Source organism: Schistocerca nitens, chromosome 1, assembly GCF_023898315.1.
Source record: "Schistocerca nitens isolate TAMUIC-IGC-003100 chromosome 1, iqSchNite1.1, whole genome shotgun sequence".
Classification (NCBI taxonomy): Eukaryota; Metazoa; Arthropoda; class Insecta; order Orthoptera; family Acrididae; genus Schistocerca; species Schistocerca nitens.
The window spans coordinates 991,545,744-991,567,261 of NC_064614.1; the positions used below are offsets into that span (position 1 = coordinate 991,545,744).

The 21,518-nt window shown below is 45.5% G+C and overlaps 1 protein-coding gene across 1 annotated transcript in view; it reads left to right on the forward strand.

Annotated features, from left to right (window-relative positions):
* Nucleotides 1–21,518, forward strand: part of LOC126195210 (AFG3-like protein 2) — a 150,643-nt gene that overhangs the window by 35,037 nt on the left and 94,088 nt on the right. Inside the window, exon 2 of the mRNA XM_049933730.1 lies at nt 18,272–18,555. Coding sequence (XP_049789687.1) covers nt 18,272–18,555 — 284 coding nt within the window. The remainder of the gene's footprint in view (nt 1–18,271; nt 18,556–21,518) is intronic.

Sequence of the window (21,518 nt, forward strand, 5' to 3'; positions counted from 1 at the left end):
CTGGATCTCTTGTTCTGTACTGCATAGCTTGCACAACATTTACAGTGGTCCGTCATCTAACACATACTCAAGTGACAGTTTCCTGTGCATAATTTGTCTGCTAACTCTCATCCCATCTGTGTGCTAGACCAATTGGCAGCTTTCTAAAGCTGACTGGAGGCCCTATTCTTCACTAGAACTTTAGATGAACATCATTTCCGCAGCAGTGATGATAAGGAAGAGTACTTTACAAATGTTACCCTTACTGCCAAAGAATGTTCCATCCCTAGAATATTTCTCCTACCGTGATGTGTCCCAGTCCCCCTGGTGGATTGAGGAATGCAGCAATGTGGTTTGTGTACAGACACATGCTGTCAGTGTCTTTGAATGTCATCCCACAAAAGAGAACTGTATTTGTCATCAACAGTTGCACACAAAATGTCATTGCATTATCAGAGATTGCAAAATAGCTAGTTGGATATCTTTCACTAATTCTTTTAACAGGTTTACTCCCTCTTCTGTTGTTTGGGGTAACCTGCATTGGGTTTCTGGAAACAAGGTATATCTCCAGATTCCTGGCATGACTGTCGTGAATGATGTCACAGTAGACCTTATCGATATTCCCAACATGTTGAGGTGATACTTTTAAGAGATCTAGAGGCTTGCCCATTACTATCCCACCTTCCTACATTGGAAACAAGTGGAGGAGGCTCGGGGGATATCTTTCTCCTCTGAGAATTACGAATGTTACAATACCATTTTTACGATGAAGGAGCTCAAACATGCTCTCACCTCGTCATGATCCTCCACTAGAGGACCGGACGATATTCACATTCATATGTTGGAGCACATCTCTTGATGGCATTCTCTTTCTCCTTCATATGTATAATCGCATCGGGACAGATGGTGTGTTTCCCAGTCATTGGCATGAAGCCACTGTAATCCCTATATCCAAACGTGGTAAGGACAAACATCTTCCATCTAGTACTGCCCAATTTCCCTCACCAGCAGTGTCTGCAAGGCGATGAAATGTATGATCAATGGTCAGCTGGCATAGTGGCTTGAGTCTCGGAATTTGCTAACAAATGCACAACATCTATTTCGTAGACATTGCTGTGTAGTAGATCATCTTGTCACTCTGTCAACCCACATTATGAAGAATTTTCTATGGAAATATCAAACTGTAGCTGTGTGTTTCGATTTGGGCATCCTCCATCCATGCACATGTGGGGCTTCCAAGACCACCTACCCTATTTTAATCGGGAGTTTTTAAAAGACAGAGGTCTCAAGGTATGTATAGGTTCAGCTTTGTCGACAACTTCTATGCAGGAGAACGGGGTACCTCAGGGCTCAAAGCCGAGAGTAGCCATGTTTGCCATAGTAATGAACCCTATCATGGACTGTCTCCTGCCAGACCTCTCAGGTTCTCTTTTTCATCGATGACTTTGCAGTGTTTTGACCACCCATGGAGCTTAGATAACGGCTTCCACGTTTCCACTGGAAAAAATTTGTCTATCTAAACTTCTGGCAGAGTAAGGATTTCTTCCACTGTCCTTACGTATTGCTCCTGTTGCTCTTCAATTTGTTGAAATCGCAAAATTCTTGGGGCTCACACCTGATAGGAAATTGTCAGTCCTCCCACACATCTTATTTGGCAGCACACTGTTCCTGATCTTGAAATATCCTACGTGTTTTAAATGGTGTTGCATAGGGAGCAGATCGAAAAATCGTTCTCCACTTATACCAATCCCATGTCCCATCAGAAATGGATTATGGGTATTTCATTTACTCATCTGCGTGATCATCTATTTCATGCCATCTCATCACAATCAATCACCATGTTTGACCACTGGAGCTTTCTACACTAAATCAGTGCCTCTTTTTTTGGTGACTCTCTTGACCCCCAGTACAGGGTAAGCGCAACTTCTTTGTTACCTCCCGGAGTTCACTTTTGTGTACTGTTCCCAATGGGTGAGACCCCTTCAGTGCCTTGACTTCATGCAGAAGTCTGTGTTCGTATTGGATTTAGTTTAGTTTCCAAGGATATTACTCTAGATTCGATCTACTGCTGTAAGTTTCTCAAACTTTGCACTCAACTTGGATACAGCATTTTTGTCTACACTGTTGGCTCTTTAAGACTGACTGACTGGTGTCGGATGTGCCTTTGTCATTGGCAACAAACATTAGATATCAGCTTCTAGACCAGTGCTCGATTATGACTGCAGAGCTTTCTGCCCTCTATCAGGCTGCCCACTACATCCGACTGCACAGTTTTTCGGTTGTGTATTTATGTTCTGATTCACTTAGTGCCTTCCAGAGCTTCTGTGTAGTATATACTTACCACCCCTGAGTAAAACGAATCCAAGAATGCCTCCCATCGCTCGCTGATGAAGGAGCCAATGTGATGATCATATGGGTATGGGTCTCTAGTCACATTGGAGTGATGGGGAATGAAGCTGCCGACTCTGCTGCTGAGGCTGCGGTCTACTGCTTTTTAGTCAAGCATTTCATCATTTAGCTTATTGCCATATAAAGAAAAATGGAGAAAGATGAAGAGCTCTTAAAGGGAAATAAAGTGCAGCTGAAAGCATTTTCGATTTTATGTTTTGAAGTAGTATGCGAGTAAAATAAATAACACAATAGATAAAACCAAGATCATGTGAAAAGTTATTGCAGTAAATGAGCACCTAATCTTTTTATTGATGTCTTAAACTAAAGGCTATAACAAACTCAGAATCATTGAAAAATGAAAAGAACGCCAGAAAAATGAGAACAGTGGTTGCAGTGACAAAGCATAGCATTTAAAAGAATATGGTGATGATCTTTAACACTAACCAGAAGAGGTGCCTGATGAAGAGAGGTTTTTTACCTCAAGGAGCTTTGCCAGCAATGACCTGGTATGGGCACAGTGAACCTGGGCTTCTTAAGTTTGGAGCTGGTTAGTGCCACAAGTTCTATTCTGCCTTAATATGTGAGCATAATTCAGTGACCATTGTTAGGCCCATTCGTTCAATACCTGTTCAAATGGGTCGGGCTCTGCCTAAGCCCACGTTTATTTCCTAGCTGCTCATGGTATACCATTGACAATTCTCCTGATGCGCAAGGTTTACTTTGAGGTAATACCTACACCCAACCAACAAAGAGAGCCCAGTTCATCACATAACCCATGAAGCAGTTTCAGAAAGACTATATATCCCAAATCTAATGACCCCCCCCCCCCTACCCTATTTTCCACAGACTCTCTTGCAGTTTTGTGACTACATGTGTGGCAAGCATGGGGCCCCAAGACATTGCAGTAATTCCTTGACTGTCTTTTCTCCGACCTATTCTCTATGACGGATTCCATGCGGACAACCTAGCTTGCTCATAGGATGTCAATTCTAGCTTCTCACACTTTGTTCTCATATTTTGCACCACATATTTCAGTTAACGTATGTTCAGTCTTCACATCTGCTTTTGACCTCCACCTTTTCATTTTTTTTTAATTTTTTTTTTTTAACATATTCTGCTGGGTTTGAGGGGAAGGTCACCCAATATCTAGTGTGTTATTTGGGGGGGGGGGGGTTTGTTGTCATGTACTTGTACAGGGTAGCCCCAGCACTGCGGAGATCGCACTGTTGATGCCCAAGCTGTTGCCTCCCCTGCATTTACACATGATGGAGAGTAGATGTCTGTCCATTTGGAGATACTGAAACTCAGGGTTCTGGCCATGACACCAGGTGGCCTTGCTCTGGCTGGATGGTGCCTATAGGGAGAGCCCTCATTTGGAGTAGACAGCATCATAGCAGATATTTAGTGTCATCAAACAGCCAGAGTTATCAGCCAGTTGTCAGAGGGTCTGCAAATCTCTTCAGATTGATTGCAGTTCAGTGCTTATGTTATTACTGTAAGAACTTTCCCCTTCTTGGCCAAACCATGGGAAGAAAACAAAATAAAGCGACAAACAGACAGTTACTCCCATCAGTTGTTGATTTGCACCTGAACGGATGGACGGTCCTTTCTCTCTAATAAACCAATATTTTTTGTGGAGAACACTGAGGACATATTTGGTGAACTCTCTTCCCTTAGCAAATTATGAAGGGATTCCATCCTGGGTATTTTTCTCCTGTAAACAACTTGGTGATGGAGATGTTACCATCACGTTCTATAAGAACCTCAGCATATACAGGGAATAACGTTTCACTAGGACCTAACACAGAAGACAGAAGAACTATGTGAACACTTAAGAGAGGTGAGGGATCCACTTCATATGTCACATACAACAAGGTGGCCACCAATACATTCATCATTGCATTTGAGGGAGACTGGCTTCCAGAGGAAGTCAAACTCATGTGTTGCTGCTGCAATGTGAAGCTGTATTTCCCACTCCCTGATGTGGTGTTCTAAATGCCAGCACCTTGGGTATCTGCCTTTCCAGTGGACATTTAACTCAGTTTGTCGAGACAGTGGCTGTCCACTTGATGAAAATTCACTATATGCAGTTTTGTCAAATAAGTACATGATTGGAGACCATGGCTGTTTGTGATGCAGATTGTTGGTGTACAGTAACAACCAGCCAAAAGTTAGTTTTAGGCTATTTTATTTAAAAAGTACCATTACTGGTTTCAAATTGATGCAATGTGTCATCAGGTGGCTTTCATGCATTTGTCATAACGCACGCTATGTGGTGAAGTGGCATGAAATGAAATGTCCCTCTGGAACATTGGGTTTTACAGTTTTGTCTCCAGTGAAACCCATTCATATTGTTGCTTGTATTTTCACACTCGCTCTCATTTATCATTACTAAGCACTTTCATTGGACCACAGAAGAAATTGCCAATCCTTATCATGTGTTTTTTATTCTCTTATAACATATGAAAACAAATGCTTTACCATGGTGATCACTACATGACAATCTGTGACAGTGACCACTTTTCAGTGATCCTTTCACTTCCTTGTCACTGCCCAACATACCAGTTATCGCAGTGGGCTCTTTGAAGAGCCAGCTGGCAGTTTTGTACCTCTGCTGTCACTCTTGCCCATACTCTGTCAGATTGCATTGGTGGGGTGGTGGGAAATGTTTGCGATATGATCATCCATGTGGCTGGAACTACTATTCCCCTTTCTACAGATACTTTCCACCATAGGCTGGTGCCATGGTGGACCAAAGACATTGAAACAGCTATTCAGGAGTATCAAAATGCCCTGCAATGCCTCAAGCGACATCCTTTACAGACCACCCTCCGCACTTTTGAGCTGCTCTGGGCTAAGGTTTGTTATCTTACGAAATACAGTAAGGAGAAATGCTAGGATTACTGTGTCATTCTCCTTGAGAAAGTATGCCTCTCCAGCCCAGGTGTGGTCCCGGCTCTGTAGCCTTCCGTGCTGCCAAAGATCAACAACTGTTCTGGGTCTCTTCCTTCATTGTAGTATTTGTACCAATGCATCATTAATTGTTGAACATGGTGTGACCCACTTTATGATAGCATTGGCATCCTTTTCTTATTTGGCTACCTTGGTTTTAGGCTGTTTTATTAAAAAAGTTGAAGACATCTCCATATTCTCATCCCCCTCTCTGTACCCTACCCTCCGGTCATTTCAAATTATATAATAATCCTTTCACTTATTGGGAACTGCTTCAGCACTTGACTCGTCACTCAGTACAACCTCAAGCTCTGATTCAATTCATGATCTGATGATTCAACATCTGAATGTGGCTCAAAGACACCACATACTGAGCATCTTGTACCATAATTGGCTAGAAAGTGTTTTTTCCCTACTAACCAGTTAACCTCACCAACGTGCTGTGCAAACTGCTTGAAAGGATGGCAGCTCTATGATTATGCAGGGTCCTGTGATCATGGTGCTTGTTCCCGTATCAGTGTGGTTTCTAATAGAGACAATGCACAACTGAACGTCAGGTTAGTTTGAAAACAGCAATCCAACAGACTTTTTCTTTATAGCAGTGCCTCATCTCAGTCTTTTTTCGTATATAAAGCATTGCATGTCACATTTTACTTACCCTCCGTGACAGGAGCTTTCGAGGCTCCCTATCGAATTTTTAGGTCTATTAGTATCCCATCTCTTACTTTGAGTTAGAGTTGGAATAGCAGTCGGCTCCACTTGGTCTAGGAGACCTTCATTGGACCACTGGTCACACCTGCCTGTTACGTTGACAACTTTTGCATTTAGTATAGTTTGCAGTCTGTAGAATTGGCTAAACACCAGCTGGAAGGTGTATTCTGAAGGGCCCCCACTTGAACTGTTTCGCTGTGGCTTCTAATTTTCTATTCCTTCCGAGGGACACTGCCTTAACGTAGGCACCTTTAGTGCCAGGTGGGAGGGTTTGCATGCTTCAGTGACACAGGTCATGCTGGCTATAGCATAGCTACTGGCAGGGTCTCCCAAGCTGGACAGCCCTCAGTGGAGGGATGTGACGGAATGTGTCCCACGGCTTAGAGAAGAGGGAGCTCTTGTTTTTCCCAGCAAACTCCCCAGCAGGACGTGAATTTGGCAACCCTTGGTTCCCCGAACGGGGGACTGGCTGGCATGGCCAGATCTCTTCTGCCGTACACTCTGGGCATACTTCAGGGGTCATCATTGGGCATGCTGGTGGAATGTGTGTCTCATAGACATTGGCTTCATTGCCTGGACTGCAAGGAAGGTACACATCTCTATTAAAATGAATCTCAACTTCAAGGTGTGCTACATGCTAGTGAAGTGAATTGCTGTTGTAAAACAGTCTCTAGCCAGCAACCTCTCGAACACTGCCATCCCTTAGGTGTACAAGACATGCTCAGGCTTGCAGAGCTTTGTCTGCATTGACATTTGTTGCCTAACAGCTTATGGGAACCCTTTGAAGCAACTTCAGTTCTCATCTACTCTTGATAGGACAGTTGTGCCGTCAGGTAGTACCTATCCCCACCCAATGAAGAGAGCTCAGTTGGTCAGTCCACCTGAGAAGTAGTCTCAGAATTATAGTAACAGGGCACTATAATCTAATTAAAATTGTGTGATAGTTGACATTTGTCACTTGCTGCTATAACTTTGCCACATTAGCTACCACTCCGTACGTATGCGCGCACATGCGCGACTGACACACACACACACACACACGTACCTTGGCACTCAACATTGTACCGGCGTTGTAACCATACCCATTATTCCTCAAATTGGGCCTAAACGCCTGATGGGTTGTACAAGTTACGCCCATAGTGTGTCCCCATCTGCACCTACGATCATGATGGACTTTCCATGGCACCAGAAATCCAGCATGGTAGCCAGCCCGTTGTGGTGGGGTCGTCATGTACCCTCTATGTACGTACGTACGCGCGCACATGCGCGACTGACACACACACACACACACACACACACACACACCCCCTGCGGGTTCGGGGGTTAGAATAGGCCCGCGGTATTCCTGGCTGTCGTAAGAGGTGACTAAAAGGAGTTTCAACCGTTTCGGCCTTCCATATGATGGTCCCCCTTGGGGTTTGACCTCCATTTTTCAAAATTCTACAGAAGTACGAGCCTTTTGGGGAAGGACGCCTTACGTGGTGTACCACTGGTCCTCGGTGCACTAAGACCTTGGCACTCAACATTGTACCGGCGTTGTAACCATACCCATTATTCCTCAAATTGGGCCTAAACGCCTGATGAGTTGTACAAGTTACGCCCATAGTGTGTCCCCATCTGCACCTACGATCATGATGGACTTTCCATGGCACCAGAAATCCAGCATGGTAGCCAGCCCGTTGTGGTGGGGTCGTCATGTACCCTCTAGGTTGTAGCCCCCTGACAACACAGGGATCGTACTGCCGATACCTGAGCTGCACCCTCCCCACGTCGGCCAAGGAGTAGATGGCCGTCTCCTTGGGGCATCAGGACTCCCGGTAACGGTCATCCTGCCAGGTGGCCCTTGCTGAGGCTGGGTGGCACCCATGGGGAGAGCCCCTGGTCGCAGTGGGTGGTATCGGGGCGGACGTTTCGCAGATGAATCGTCAACACGTATCAGGTCGCTCTGCGGCCGAGTCTTTCAAAAGGAAAGGTACTGTTTCTAGTTCTGGTTCTCCTGCCCTTTCCCCCTTGGCCACTCCCTGGGGCGAAGTACTTCCCCCGCTATTTGGTCTGTTCTCGAACCGATGGGGGGACGTTCGCCACCTCCAAGCCCATGTTCTTTGTTCAGCATATTGAGGACATCTTCGGGGAAATCGAGGCTCTCAGTAAGATGCGTTCGGGGTCCGTTCTTATAAAGACCACCTCCGCCACACAGTCGGCGGCACTCCAGGCGTGCGACCGCCTAGGGGACATCCCAGTGTCCATTGTCCCGCATCTGGCACTAAATAGGACGCAGGGGGTTATTTTTCACCGGGACCTCCTGCTGCAATCTGATGAGGAGCTCAGGGCCAACCTGGAGCGCCGAGGCGTGCATTTCGTCCTGCGAGTCCAGCGCGGCCCAGGGGCCACCCTTCCTCCTCCTCCTCCTCCTCCTCCTCCTCCTCCTCCTCCTCCTCCCTGCCCCCCCCCCCTCCCCCGCCGCCTGAGAAGCGATCCTCTTCTCAGGCGTCCATCGGGGAAAAGTTCCGGAGTCCGGCTTCCGAGGTCCGGCGTACCAAAACGGACCCCGCGCGTGAGGACCTTCTACGGGTCCAGCCCACCATCCCTGCGCCTTCTCGGACTTCCAAGAAGGCCTCCAAGAAGAAGTCTTTATCCCCCTCCACCCCGGCGCATTTCGTCTGACACTTGATCCGTGAGTCGCTGCTCCCGGCCGTCCTCAGTTTCGCCGGGACGCTCTGCTGCCAGGCACTCAGCTGGCCTCTCGTTGGCAAATGATGCTGCCCCTCCTACACAACCAGGGACAGCGGCCGCAGCTGGCGACGACTCGATGGAACAGGATCCGCCTCCCGTTGGTTGTAGCTTTGTTCCCTCGAAACCTGGCCCTCCGCGGCCGTCGAATTGACCAGCTCTTCCCCCATCTCGTTCCCCCTCTTTTTTGACTAGCGATGGCCTTGTTACATTGGAACATAAGAGGTATTTGATCTAATCGGGAGGAATTACAACTGCTCCTCCGCCTGCACTGTCCGCTCGTCCTTGGTCTCCAGGAAACCAAGTTGCGCCCGACTGACCATATTACCTTTACCCACTATACCTCGGAGCGGTATGACCTCACCCCTGTGGACGGTATCCCAGCTCATGGTGGGGTCATGTTGCTTGTTCGGGACGATGTCTATTACCATCCCATCCCATTGACCACCCCACTCCAAGCAATAGCTGTCCGTATTACTCTTTGTGCTTTTACTTTTTCAGTTTGTACCATCTACACTCCATCGTCATCTTCTGTTAGTCGGGCTGACATGATGCACCTGATCGTTCAGCTTCTCCCGCCGTTTTTATTGTTTGGCGACTTCAATGCCCATCATCCCCTTTGGGGCTCTCCTGCATCCTGTCAAAGAGGCTCACTCTTGGCGGGGGTCTTCAACTATCTCAATCTTGTCTGCCTCCATACTGGCGCCCCGACTTTCCTCTCGGACTCTACTCATACCTACTCTCACTTGGACCTCTCGAACCATTCTACCACTCTTGCCCGTCGGTTTGAGTGGTATGTCCTTTCTGACACCTATTCGAGCAACCACTTCCCCTGTGTCGTTCGTCTCCTGCACCACACCCCACCCCCACGTCCTTCGAGCTGGAACATACCGAAAGCTGACTGGGGACTTTACTCCTCCCTGGCGACCTTTCCGGACCACGATTTTCTCAGTTGGGACAGTCAGGTCGCATACCTCATGGCTGTTATCATCAATGCTGCCGAACGTTCCATTCCTCGTACTACCTCTTCTTCACGTCGCGTTTCCGTCCCCTGGTGGAATGAGGCATGTACAGACGCTATCCGTGCTCGACGACGTGCTTTACGCACCTTTCGCCGCCATCCTACGTTGGCGAATTGTATTGGATACAAACGACTCCTAGCGCAATGCCATAGAGTCATCAAAGACAGCAAAAAAGCTTGTTGGGTCTCTTTCTCCAGCTCCTCTAACAGTTTTACTCCCTCTTCTGTCGTATGGGGTGGCCTGCGCCGGCTGTCGGGCATTAAGGCCCACTCCTCGGTACCTGGCCTGACCTCAGGTAATGAGGTCCTCGTTGATCCTGTGGCTGTCTCCAACGCCTTCGGCCGCTTTTTCGCGGAGGTTTCAAGCTCCGCCCATTACCACCCTGCCTTCCTTCCCAGGAAAGAGGCAGAAGAGGCTCGGCGACCTTCCTTCCACTCGGTGAATCTGGAAAATTATAATGCCCCCTTTACTATGCGGGAACTCGAACGTGCACTTGCACTGTCCCGGTCCTCTGCTCCGGGGCCAGATGCCATTCACGTTCAGATGCTTGCCCACCTTTCTCTGGCAGGCAAAAGCTTCCTTCTTCGTACCTACAATCGCGTCTGGACCGAAGGTCAGGTCCCCATGCGTTGGCGTGACGCTGTCGTTGTTTCTATACCCAAACCCGGGAAGGATAGACACCTTCCTTCTAGTTACCACCCCATTTCTCTTACAAGCTGTGTCTGTAACGTGATGGAGCGCATGGTTAATGCTCGGTTAGTTTGGATTCTTGAATCTCGACGGCTACTTACCAATCTCCAATGCGGTTTTCGTCGCCGCCGCTCCGCTGTTGACCACCTTGTGACCTGGTAGACATTCATCGTGAACAACTTTTTGCGAAGGCGCCAAACGGTAGCCGTGTTCTTCGATTTGGAGAAGGCTTATGATACCTGTTGGAGAGGAGGTATCCTCTGCACTATGCACAGGTCGGGCCTACGCGGTCGCCTGCCCCTTTTTATTGATTCGTTTTTAACAGATCGAAAGTTTAGGGTACGTGTGGGTTCCTTATTGTCCGACGTCTTCCTCCAGAAGAACGGAGTGCCTCAGGGCTCCGTCTTGAGCGTAGCCCTTTTTGCCATCGCGATCAATCCAATTATGGATTGCATTCCACCTAATGTCTCAGACTCTCTCTTTGTCGATGACTTCGCGATCTACTGCAGTGCCCAGAGAACATGCCTCCTGGAGCGCTGCCTTCAGCGTTGTCTAGACAGCCTATAATCATGGAGCGTGGCAAATGGCTTCCGGTTCTCTGAAGAGAAGACGGTTTGTATCAACTTTTGGCGATATAAAGCGTTCCTTCCGCCATCCTTACATCTCGGTCCCGTTGTTCTCCCATTCGTGGAAACAACTAAGTTTCTAGGACTCACGTTGGACAGGAAACTGTGTTGGTCTCCGCATGTCTCTTATTTGGCAGCCCGTTGTACACGTTCCCTTAATGTCCTCAGAGTTCTTAGTGGTTCATTTTGGGGAGTGGATTGCACTGTCCTGCTTCGCTTGTATCGGTCCATAGTCCGATCGAAGCTGGATTATGGGAGCTTCGTCTACTCGTCTGCTCGGCCATCCCTCTTACGCCGTCTCAACTCCATCCACCATCGGGGGTTACGTCTTGCGACCGGAGTCTTTTACACTAGTCCTGTCGAGAGTCTTTATGCTGATGCTGCCGAATTACCATTGACCTACCGGTGCGATGTACTGCTGTGTCGGTATGCCTGCCGGCTGTTGTCTATGCCCGACCACCCCTCTTGCAAGTCCTTCTTCGCCAATTCTCTCGACCGTCAGTACGGGTTGTATGTGTGTGCCCTGCTGCCCCCCGGAGTCCGCTTCCGTCGCCTGCTTCGACAATTGGATTTTGCCCTCCCTACCACCTTCAGAGAGGGCGAGAGCCCGACACCACCTTGGCTCCAGGCTCCGGTTCATATTTATCTCGACCTCAGCTCACTCCCGAAGGAGGGTTCTCCAGCTGCAGTGTATTGCTCACGGTTTGTCGAACTTCGTGCTCGACTTGCCGGTCACACCTTTATTTACACTGATGGCTCCAAAACTGACGATTGTGTCGGCTGTGCCTTTGTCGTCGGGGCCGGCACCTTTAAATACTGGCTCCTCGACCAATGTTCCAGCTTTACGGCCGAGCTTTTTGCTCTCCATCAGGCCGTTCAGTATGCCCGCCGCCACCGCCATTCATCGTATGTACTCTGCTCTGACTCACTCAGTGCTCTTCAGAGCCTTGGAGCTCCCTATCCGGTCGATCCCTTGGCTCAAAGGATACAGCAGTCCCTCCATTCTTTCGCTGATAATGGTTCTCATGTCCGCTTTCTGTGGGTTCCCGGACATGTAGGAGTGCCTGGGAATGAGGCTGCGGATGCTGCAGCCAAGGCTGCAGTCCTCCTGCCTCGGCCAGCCTCCCATTGTGTCCCGTCATCCGACGTACGTGGGGATGTTTGTAAGAGGCTTGTGTCGTTGTGGTGGGATGCTTGGTCATCCCTCCAAGGAAACAAGCTCCGGGCAGTAAAACCGCTTCCAACTGCTTGGACAACCTCCTCCCGACCATCTCGGCGAGAGGAGGTCCTTCTGACCAGGTTGCGGATTGGGCATTGCCGGTTTAGCCACCGCTACCTGCTCTCCGGTGACCCAGCCCCGCAGTGCCCTTGTGGTCAGGCATTAACAGTGCGCCATGTTTTATTGTCGTGTCCCCGCTTTAGTCAATCTCGTGTTGTCCTGTCCCTGCCATCTACTTTACCAGATATTTTAGCTGATGACGCTCGAGCAGCTGCTCATGTTCTGCGTTTTATAACTTTGACTGGCTTGTCCAAAGACATCTAACCTTTTTCCTTATTTTATCTACATCTTTGTTGTGTGTGTGTGTGTGTGTGTGTGTGTGTGTGTGTGTGTGTTTGCATGCCACCTCATTATGGAGAATTTTCTGTTCTAAACAGATGCGTGCATAGTATTTGATTATCAGGTATATAAAAAAGCTTCTTTAAACTCTTTTTATAAGCCTCTTAATTATTTTACTTTCTATTCTGCTGTTTGGGGTAAAGTTTGTCATGTTGGTAGCAAAAAGTTGTATTTTCCAATACTCAGTTGGACTGTTGCAAGCAATATTATAGCGAATTCTGTCAATATCTCTGACATTTTTGGTGACTACTTCACAAAGATTTCAAGCTCCACCCATTACCATCCTGAGTTCCTACCTCGAAAGTGAGTATTTAGAGGTTGTGTCACCTATTTTCTGATGGCAAGCTTCGACTCCATACTTCCAGTCTTATCTGGAGAGACAGCACATTTCCTACCAGTGGCATAAAGCCATTTTAATGCTTATCCTTAAGCATGCTAAAGACAAACATATTCCTTCTACTGTTGTCCCATTTCCCTCACCTGTAGTATCTGGAGGGTTATCGAACAAACAGATGATGAATAGGCAGCTAGTATGATGGCTTGAGTTGCAGAAATGACCATATGACACTTGCTGGAGGACACCACACATTGCACAAGTGGTGCTTATTAGGCTGCCTGCCTCACTTTGTTAGGAAATTTTTAAAAGATCGGATTTTTAAAGTATGCATGGATCCAGGTTTATTGGACCTTTGTATTCACCAGAAAGGGGTACATTAGGGCTCCAAGTTATGTTTAACCTTATTTGCTGTAGCAGTCCAACCACATTATTGGGTGTGTCAGTCTCTCTTCATTGATGATTTTGTGGTCTGTTAAAAGTCCTGGAGGACCTGTTCAAGCAAGTGTCAACTTCAGTACGATCTTGACCATGTCTACTTCTGGGGCATACACAGTGGCTTCCACTTTTCCAATGGAGAGGGGGTGGGGGGGGGGGGGAAGAGAGAGAGAGAGAGAGAGAGAGAGAGAGAGAGAGAGAGAGAGAGAGAGAGAGAGAGAGACTGGTGGCTAAAGAATTCCACTCGCAGTCCTGACCCCTCTGTCCTGGTGCCCTTCTGTTCATCAAAACATCAAAATTCTTGGGTTTAATGCTCAATAGAAAACCGTCAGTCCTCCCATATGTCCTACTTGGCAGTCTGTGTTTGTTCCCAGAATGTACTGCACATTTTAAGCGGCACCTCTTGGATTGGAGCACACAGCCGCGTTTTGATTTTATCAGTACTTAGTTCAATTGAAGCTGAATTATGAGTGCACGACCATCCATTTTACATTGCCTTAACACGATTCACCAGTGCAGAATCTGTTTGGTTACTTTTGTGAGCCCCACCAGTCCAGTTATGACCCTGTATGTGGAAGCTGCCAAATTACTCCATCTTCAGTCATTCATGCAACATTTCTGGAGCTTTGTACACATTTTTGGGGGGCACATTCATTTATATTGATGGCTCTAAGGCTGACCATGGCAAGGGTGTCCTTGATGTTGGTGAAAACGTCTTTGAATATTGCCTTTTACGCCAGTCCTTGATTTTTTTAATAATTCCCCCCCCCCCCCCCCCCCCACAGAGCTATTTGTCAACTATCACCTTGTACATAGTATAAAATATCAGAATATTTGGTATGTGCTGATTCTCTTTGCTCTCCACAACCTTTTTGTGATGTACCTGTACTACGATGTTGTACATCTGATTCAGGTATACCTTCCCTCACCCACTGATGGTAGCACTAAAGGGTCCTTTTTATAGGCTCATGGAAATGTGTTAGTGAATAAGGTCGCTGATGCTGGTGCCGGTGCCAAGAGTGGAACTCCTCTACCCAGGCCTTTTAATTATTCCGTCCCTTCTGACAAACCCAGCATAGATATATGTAGGAATATTGTCATTCTGGCACAAACAGTGGTCTTCTCTCAGTGGAAGCATGTACAGAAAGATTAAATCCCTGTGGAAGGCTTGGGCAGGTACCTGTCGTCTTAATTTTAATTAGACCATGTATTGGGCACTGTCTTTTCAGCCAGCAACGTTTGCTAAACAGTGACCAGTTTACTGTCACTCTGACAAATTACTGACAGTGCGCCGCTTCATAACGCAATGTCAATTTTGTTTTTTAACTCCTGTCTTATTAATGTGCCTTTGTCATCTGAGCCATCTGAGTTAGTAGACACAGCACAGGCTGTAAAATGTGTTCTACTCTTTACCTGCCATAGCACCATGGCAAAGGAGATTTAAATTGTGACTATGGACACTAGTTGTTCCTCTCTCTACTCTTATCATATGGCCTCTTAAAAAAAATATATCATTGCAGTTGTTGAATTTAAGTAAGAGTACTGTTTTATTTTTTCTTGACGTCTAACAAATGTTCTGGGTTCACTATTGTTATTCATTATAGTTTTTCCCGTATGTTAATGACATTTAGGCCCCTGTGCGTCGACTGACTTCAATAATCAGAGTGCTTTCCCTAGAAAACAGTCCATTTTAAATAATGAACTTTGGCCGTAACTGTTTTGCACCCACAAGTCAGAAGAAAAAAATAAACAGACCTCAAGTTCAAATCTTGTGAACAAAGAGAACAGCATTGACAATATAGTGCAAGAGACAATGAATATTATAACCTAAGATGCAAACGTGATATCCTTCACTGCAGGACCTCCTAGATGGCACTCAGTCCATCAGTGTCATTAAGTAATAGCAAGGGCCATTTAAAAAAGTAAAAAAGGCATTGCAGTTACAAAGGATGCATCACCCTGCTAATAACCTAATCTTATTCACACATAGAAAATGAATGAATGTTACTTAACTAAACAACAACAAAAAAGTTGGGAACAATGTTGCCACAAGGAATGCACACACACACTTGCTTCTAAATTTTGGGCCAGCAAGGACTTACCAATGGATGCTACTTCCTTGTGGAAATTTTTGATAAGGAAGTAATTCGTTCTAACTGTTAACATGGCCGAACCATGCTTCACATAAATTTGAGACTCAAAAAGTTGTTACAATTACTAACTTGCTTTTACTCAACACTCAGACTTTGAGAGAGTCTGTCCAGTAGCGGCAGGTGGCAGGTAGTATAATGATTCTTTTACATAGGGAATTGAACTAGCACAATTTATAAACGCGTACCTGAAACAGAATACAGTTCATAACCACATAATATGTAACCTTTATAACAATGGTAACAAAACTATACTGATGGCATTAAACAAGTTCTGGCATAGACGTGTCTTCCCTAGTCAGTGAACTGGACACATTTTGGCAAACATGCAAGAGTTGGGCTATTGAGGCAACCTACCCATTTTTTATTAAGATTTTTTTTTTATCGTGTTGGCCATTCCATATCGGGGTACCTATGTCCCTTTATAACCAAGCACAAGAAAACAGTATTCTGTGGGCTTCTGACTACAGAACCACAACTTTCACAATTCCATTCAGAATAGCTGGTATAGTGACTGCTGTGTATCATAGACATTTTGTACTCTGCTATGTTGCTGACCTGACATAAACAACTTATCCTCTTATACCTGGAAAATTCTTACATTTACAGCCCAGTCATACTGTACACGAAGACTAAATTTTTATTCTTTCTTTGATGATCTGGCCCAGGTGTTAGATTGATGCCAGAGGTTAAGTTGATGACAGAGGAGCATATTAGCACACCTTCAGGCAGTGCTCCTGTCATGACAGTTGCACCCAGCCCAAGTTTCCTTTCATTCATGTGTCTACTTTTACACGATAGCTACCTATTTTAATGATAGCCTTATTAACTACACTCCTGGAAATTGAAATAAGAACACCGTGAATTCATTGTCCCAGGAAGGGGAAACTTTATTGACACATTACTGGGGTCAGATACATCACATGATCACACTGACAGAACCACAGGCACATAGACACAGGCAACAGAGCATGCACAATGTCGGCACTAGTACAGTGTATATCCACCTTTCGCAGCAATGCAGGCTGCTATTCTCCCATGGAGACGATCGTAGAGATGCTGGATGTAGTCCTGTGGAACGGCTTGCCATGCCATTTCCACCTGGCGCCTCAGTTGGACCAGCGTTCGTGCTGGACGTGCAGACCGCGTGAGACGACGCTTCATCCAGTCCCAAACATGCTCAATGGGGGACAGATCCGGAGATCTTGCTGGCCAGGGTAGTTGACTTACACCTTCTAGAGCACGTTGGGTGGCACGGGATACATGCGGACGTGCATTGTCCTGTTGGAACAGCAAGTTCCCTTGCCGGTCTAGGAATGGTAGAACGATGGGTTCGATGACGGTTTGGATGTACCGTGCACTATTCAGTGTCCCCTCGACGATCACCAGTGGTGTACGGCCAGTGTAGGAGATCGCTCCCCACACCATGATGCCGGGTGTTGGCCCTGTGTGCCTCGGTCGTATGCAGTCCTGATTGTGGCGCTCACCTGCACGGCGCCAAACACGCATACGACCATCATTGGCACCAAGGCAGAAGCGACTCTCATCGCTGAAGACGACACGTCTCCATTCGTCCCTCCATTCACGCCTGTCGCGACACCACTGGAGGCGGGCTGCACGATGTTGGGGCGTAAGCGGAAGACGGCCTAACGGTGTGCGGGACCGTAGCCCAGCTTCATGGAGACGGTTGCGAATGGTCCTCGCCGATACCCCAGGAGCAACAGTGTCCCTAATTTGCTGGGAAGTGGCGGTGCGGTCCCCTACGGCACTGCGTAGGATCCTACGGTCTTGGCGTGCATCCGTGCTTCGCTGCGGTCCGGTCCCAGGTCGGCGGGCACGTGCACCTTCCGCCGACCACTGGCGACAACATCGATGTACTGTGGAGACCTCACGCCCCACGTGTTGAGCAATTCGGCGGTACGTCCACCCGGCCTCCCGCATGCCCACTATACGCCCTCGCTCAAAGTCCGTCAACTGCACATACGGTTCACGTCCACGCTGTCGCGGCATGCTACCAGTGTTAAAGACTGCGATGGAGCTCCGTATGCCACGGCAAACTGGCTGACACTGACGGCGGCGGTGCACAAATGCTGCGCAGCTAGCGCCATTCGACGGCCAACACCGCGGTTCCTGGTGTGTTCGCTGTGCCGTGCGTGTGATCATTGCTTGTACAGCCCTCTCGCAGTGTCCGGAGCAAGTATGGTGGGTCTGACACACCGGTGTCAATGTGTTCTTTTTTCGATTTCCGGGAGTGTATAATCTGAACACATTCTCATACAGATTTCCTGTAACGCACGTAACTTAGATTATTGTATCTTAAGTACAAGATTTTACTTTTGACTGGTTGTTCATGGGGATAGAACAACAACATACACAACAGATGTGGTTCTTTTTGAATCTCGTACACCATTTTAATGACACTGGCTTTGACTTCTTCTATTTAGGAGTTGGTTCCATGTTGTCCTAATCCAAGGAATTTTCATTTAATTGTGTTCTCTAAAATGGAGAGATTAATAACATCATTATTCTACGTCTATTGTCATTAGATGTCCAATGAATTGAAAGATAAAAAATGAAAGGAATCACATGTGCTGGTGTATTCTCTAGTGATCTAAATTCGTTTGTTGCAGTTGAAGAGGAACCTTTCAATACTGCAGAAATCAGCAAACTCTCCTAGTTTGGCAACAATCATACGGGAATGGCAATTGATTTGTGAAAGACCTCCAAAGGGTTTTGAGAAGTTTTTCAAACCAGGTACTGGCAAACAATCATCAAAAAATGGAAAACCGAAGGAAGATGTTCCAAAAGAGGCACAGCAGCCACCACCTTCGAGAGGAACTAGTCAGCCTCCACCCAAGTCTACCCAGAGGCCGTATGATCAGTGGTCATTTGGGATGTTTGGAGGTCAGTCCAGGTAAATATTGTTATAACAAAGGGAACTCCTCTTTTGTAAACAGTAAATAAGTTGTTATACTTCTTAAACAATTTAAAATTTGAAGAGCTTTTTTGTGTTTATGTAAGAGAATGCTAAAACACTAAATTTTTTATTTTAGTACTTAGTTTTTTGATTAACGCACACAGCTAGAAAAAGTCAGAATGATGGCATTTACCGGCATTGAAAATCATAATTATGTAATTATGCTGATAGGAACTTTCAAAAATTCCAATATGCTGTAAGCTTGAGAAGTTGGAAAAGGTGCCCAAACACTGTAAGGTAGTGAAGGTAGGAAGCAAGCCTTATGAATACCAAACTGTCAGTGAGATGGGGGATTGTAAAGAGGCTGACAGAGGGAGCATATACTAGTCTGTGGAAAATACAGTTAAATGATAGTGAAAAACACACACACACACACACACACACACACACACACACACACACACACACACACACACACACACACAGCATACCCAGTACATATGAACTGTAATGAAACTTATTGGTAGATTAAAACTGTTTGCTGGACAAGAATTCAAATAATGAGCTATGTTCCATGCAAGCAATTCTGGCAATAAATGAGCTGTTCGAACATGCCTCACAACTATCATTAAGTTTCAGTTCATAATACATTCAGATGTAGGGCGAAAAAATTCAAACTGGAAAATGCCCATCTCGCAGGCGATCTAGTCAGCAAGGCAGGCAGGAGAGTTTTAGTGGAGCTTAAAAGATTACAAGAGAATTAGCAATATATTGAAATATCTGTATGGGCTTGCAATGTGAACAAATAACACAATTGGGTAGAACATTTTTACAAAAGACCCATTTCTAGGTTAAAGTTCCAGTCTGTCACACAATTTTAATGTCATAAATTACAATTTAGCGTGTTTCACTAATTGATTTATTCACTGTTTTTTGTATTATTTAATAAGAAAGTAATGTCTTCAATAATCTGTTGGCTTCTAGTTTTTGTACAGTACATATTATGTTCTGTACCATTGGAAATAGTGAATACATTTATGTTATAAACTTTTTTAAATTTCTTATTCAATTTTTCCTTTTGACTAAGAAACAATCCTTTAGTTACAAAAGCTCAAGGTAAAATAGGTGTTTGCTCTGTTCATGTTTTTGCACATTCATGTGTAATTAATATAGTTTGTATTTAGTTGGGACTGGTGATCCAGCAGTAAAGTGCGTAGTCAGCAGGGAACAACATGTTTTGATGGAGCAGTAAACTATAGATACCTTTTCCCCACTTGGATAACTGAGGTAGATCAGGGACATAAAAGTAGCATCCAATTTAAAGACTTGCATCCAGCCATTGTGTCTGATGGAGGAATAATAATACTGTGGAAGCCTGGGAAAAGAATAGGCCTCCGGTATGTTCTGCCAGTCGTAAAAGGCGACAAAAAGAACAAACCACTAACATGGCTAACCCCCTTTTAGTGTGATTAGTTGGTTCAGGACAGGACTAAAGAAGCCTCGGACAAGCGCCATCGTGGTCAGGGACGACGTTTGAACCCTATGCCCGCCCACGATGGTAACGATACTGCTAGCCAACTGAAAATGATTTAAATCCAATTAGAGGTGTTTTGCAGGATATGCTTCCTGCAACCACCCTAGAAGGAAAACAAAGACAGAGGATGAGATGGTCAGATGAAGTTAACCGACACCTCATGTTCTGTTATTACCAAGCAACAAACCTAGGAACCAACACAACTGGACACAGATCACAAGTATACACAACATTTATTACCAGATACCCAGAATTAAAATTTTTAACAGAACAACGACTAGCTGATCAGATCCGTGTAATAATAAAAAATAACAGGATACCCCAGCCAGAATTAGAAAACATCAAACAATAAGTACAACAAATACTGGAACAAAATAATGTGCAATCAGAAGAAGAAGAAAATACAGTAATGGACTCAAACATCCCAGAACAAACAAACAAAGAACAACACGTATCAATTAAGCAATCAGAGGAAAACGAAATCTTAAGACAGCCACCAGAACAAGCACAAATAGAACTCGAAGTAACACACATGTTAGATATAGATGAAAAATTTCAGCTGACATATATAGAATACAAAGACACAAATACAGACATTAGACCATTCTTGCATAGACCACCAAATAACCCACAAGTTGAAACAACAATAAAAACTATCAACACAATCATACGCAACAAAATAAATGAAAACACAACTATGGAAGAGTTAAAACTACTGATTTATATAGGAGCACTCACTACACTAAATATACTCACTAGGCAGAGATCAGAACCAACCAACACACAGAAGAAACCCACAAAACCAGCATGGCAACACAGGCTACAGATCAGAATAGAAAAACTGAGAAAAGACATCGGACAGCTAACACAATTTATAAGAAATGAAATGTCAGAAAAAAAAAACGAAAAAGGTTAGGTAAAATCTCACAAGACGCGATAGAGCAATTAGATGAAAAGAAGCAGAAATTACAAGCATTGGCCAAACGACTTAGAAGATACAAAAAAAGTGAAAATAGAAGGAAACAAAACCAAACATTCAACGCAAACCAAAAGAAATTTTACCAGATAATAGATAACACACACATTAAAATAGACAACCCACCAAACATAAGACATGGAACACTTCTGGAGTAACATATGGTCAAACCCGGTACAACATAACAGGCGGGCACGGTGGATACAAGCGGAAACAGACACATACAAGATAATACCACAAATGCCTGAAGTGATAATTTTGCAACATGAAGTCACCCGAGCAATTAATTCTACTCACAATTGGAAAACCCCTGGAAAAGATAAAATAGCAAATTTCTGGCTAAAGAACTTCACCTCAACACATTCACATCTAACTAAATTATTTAACAGTTCCATTGCAGACCCATACACATTCCCTGATACACTTACACATGGAATAACTGATCTGAAA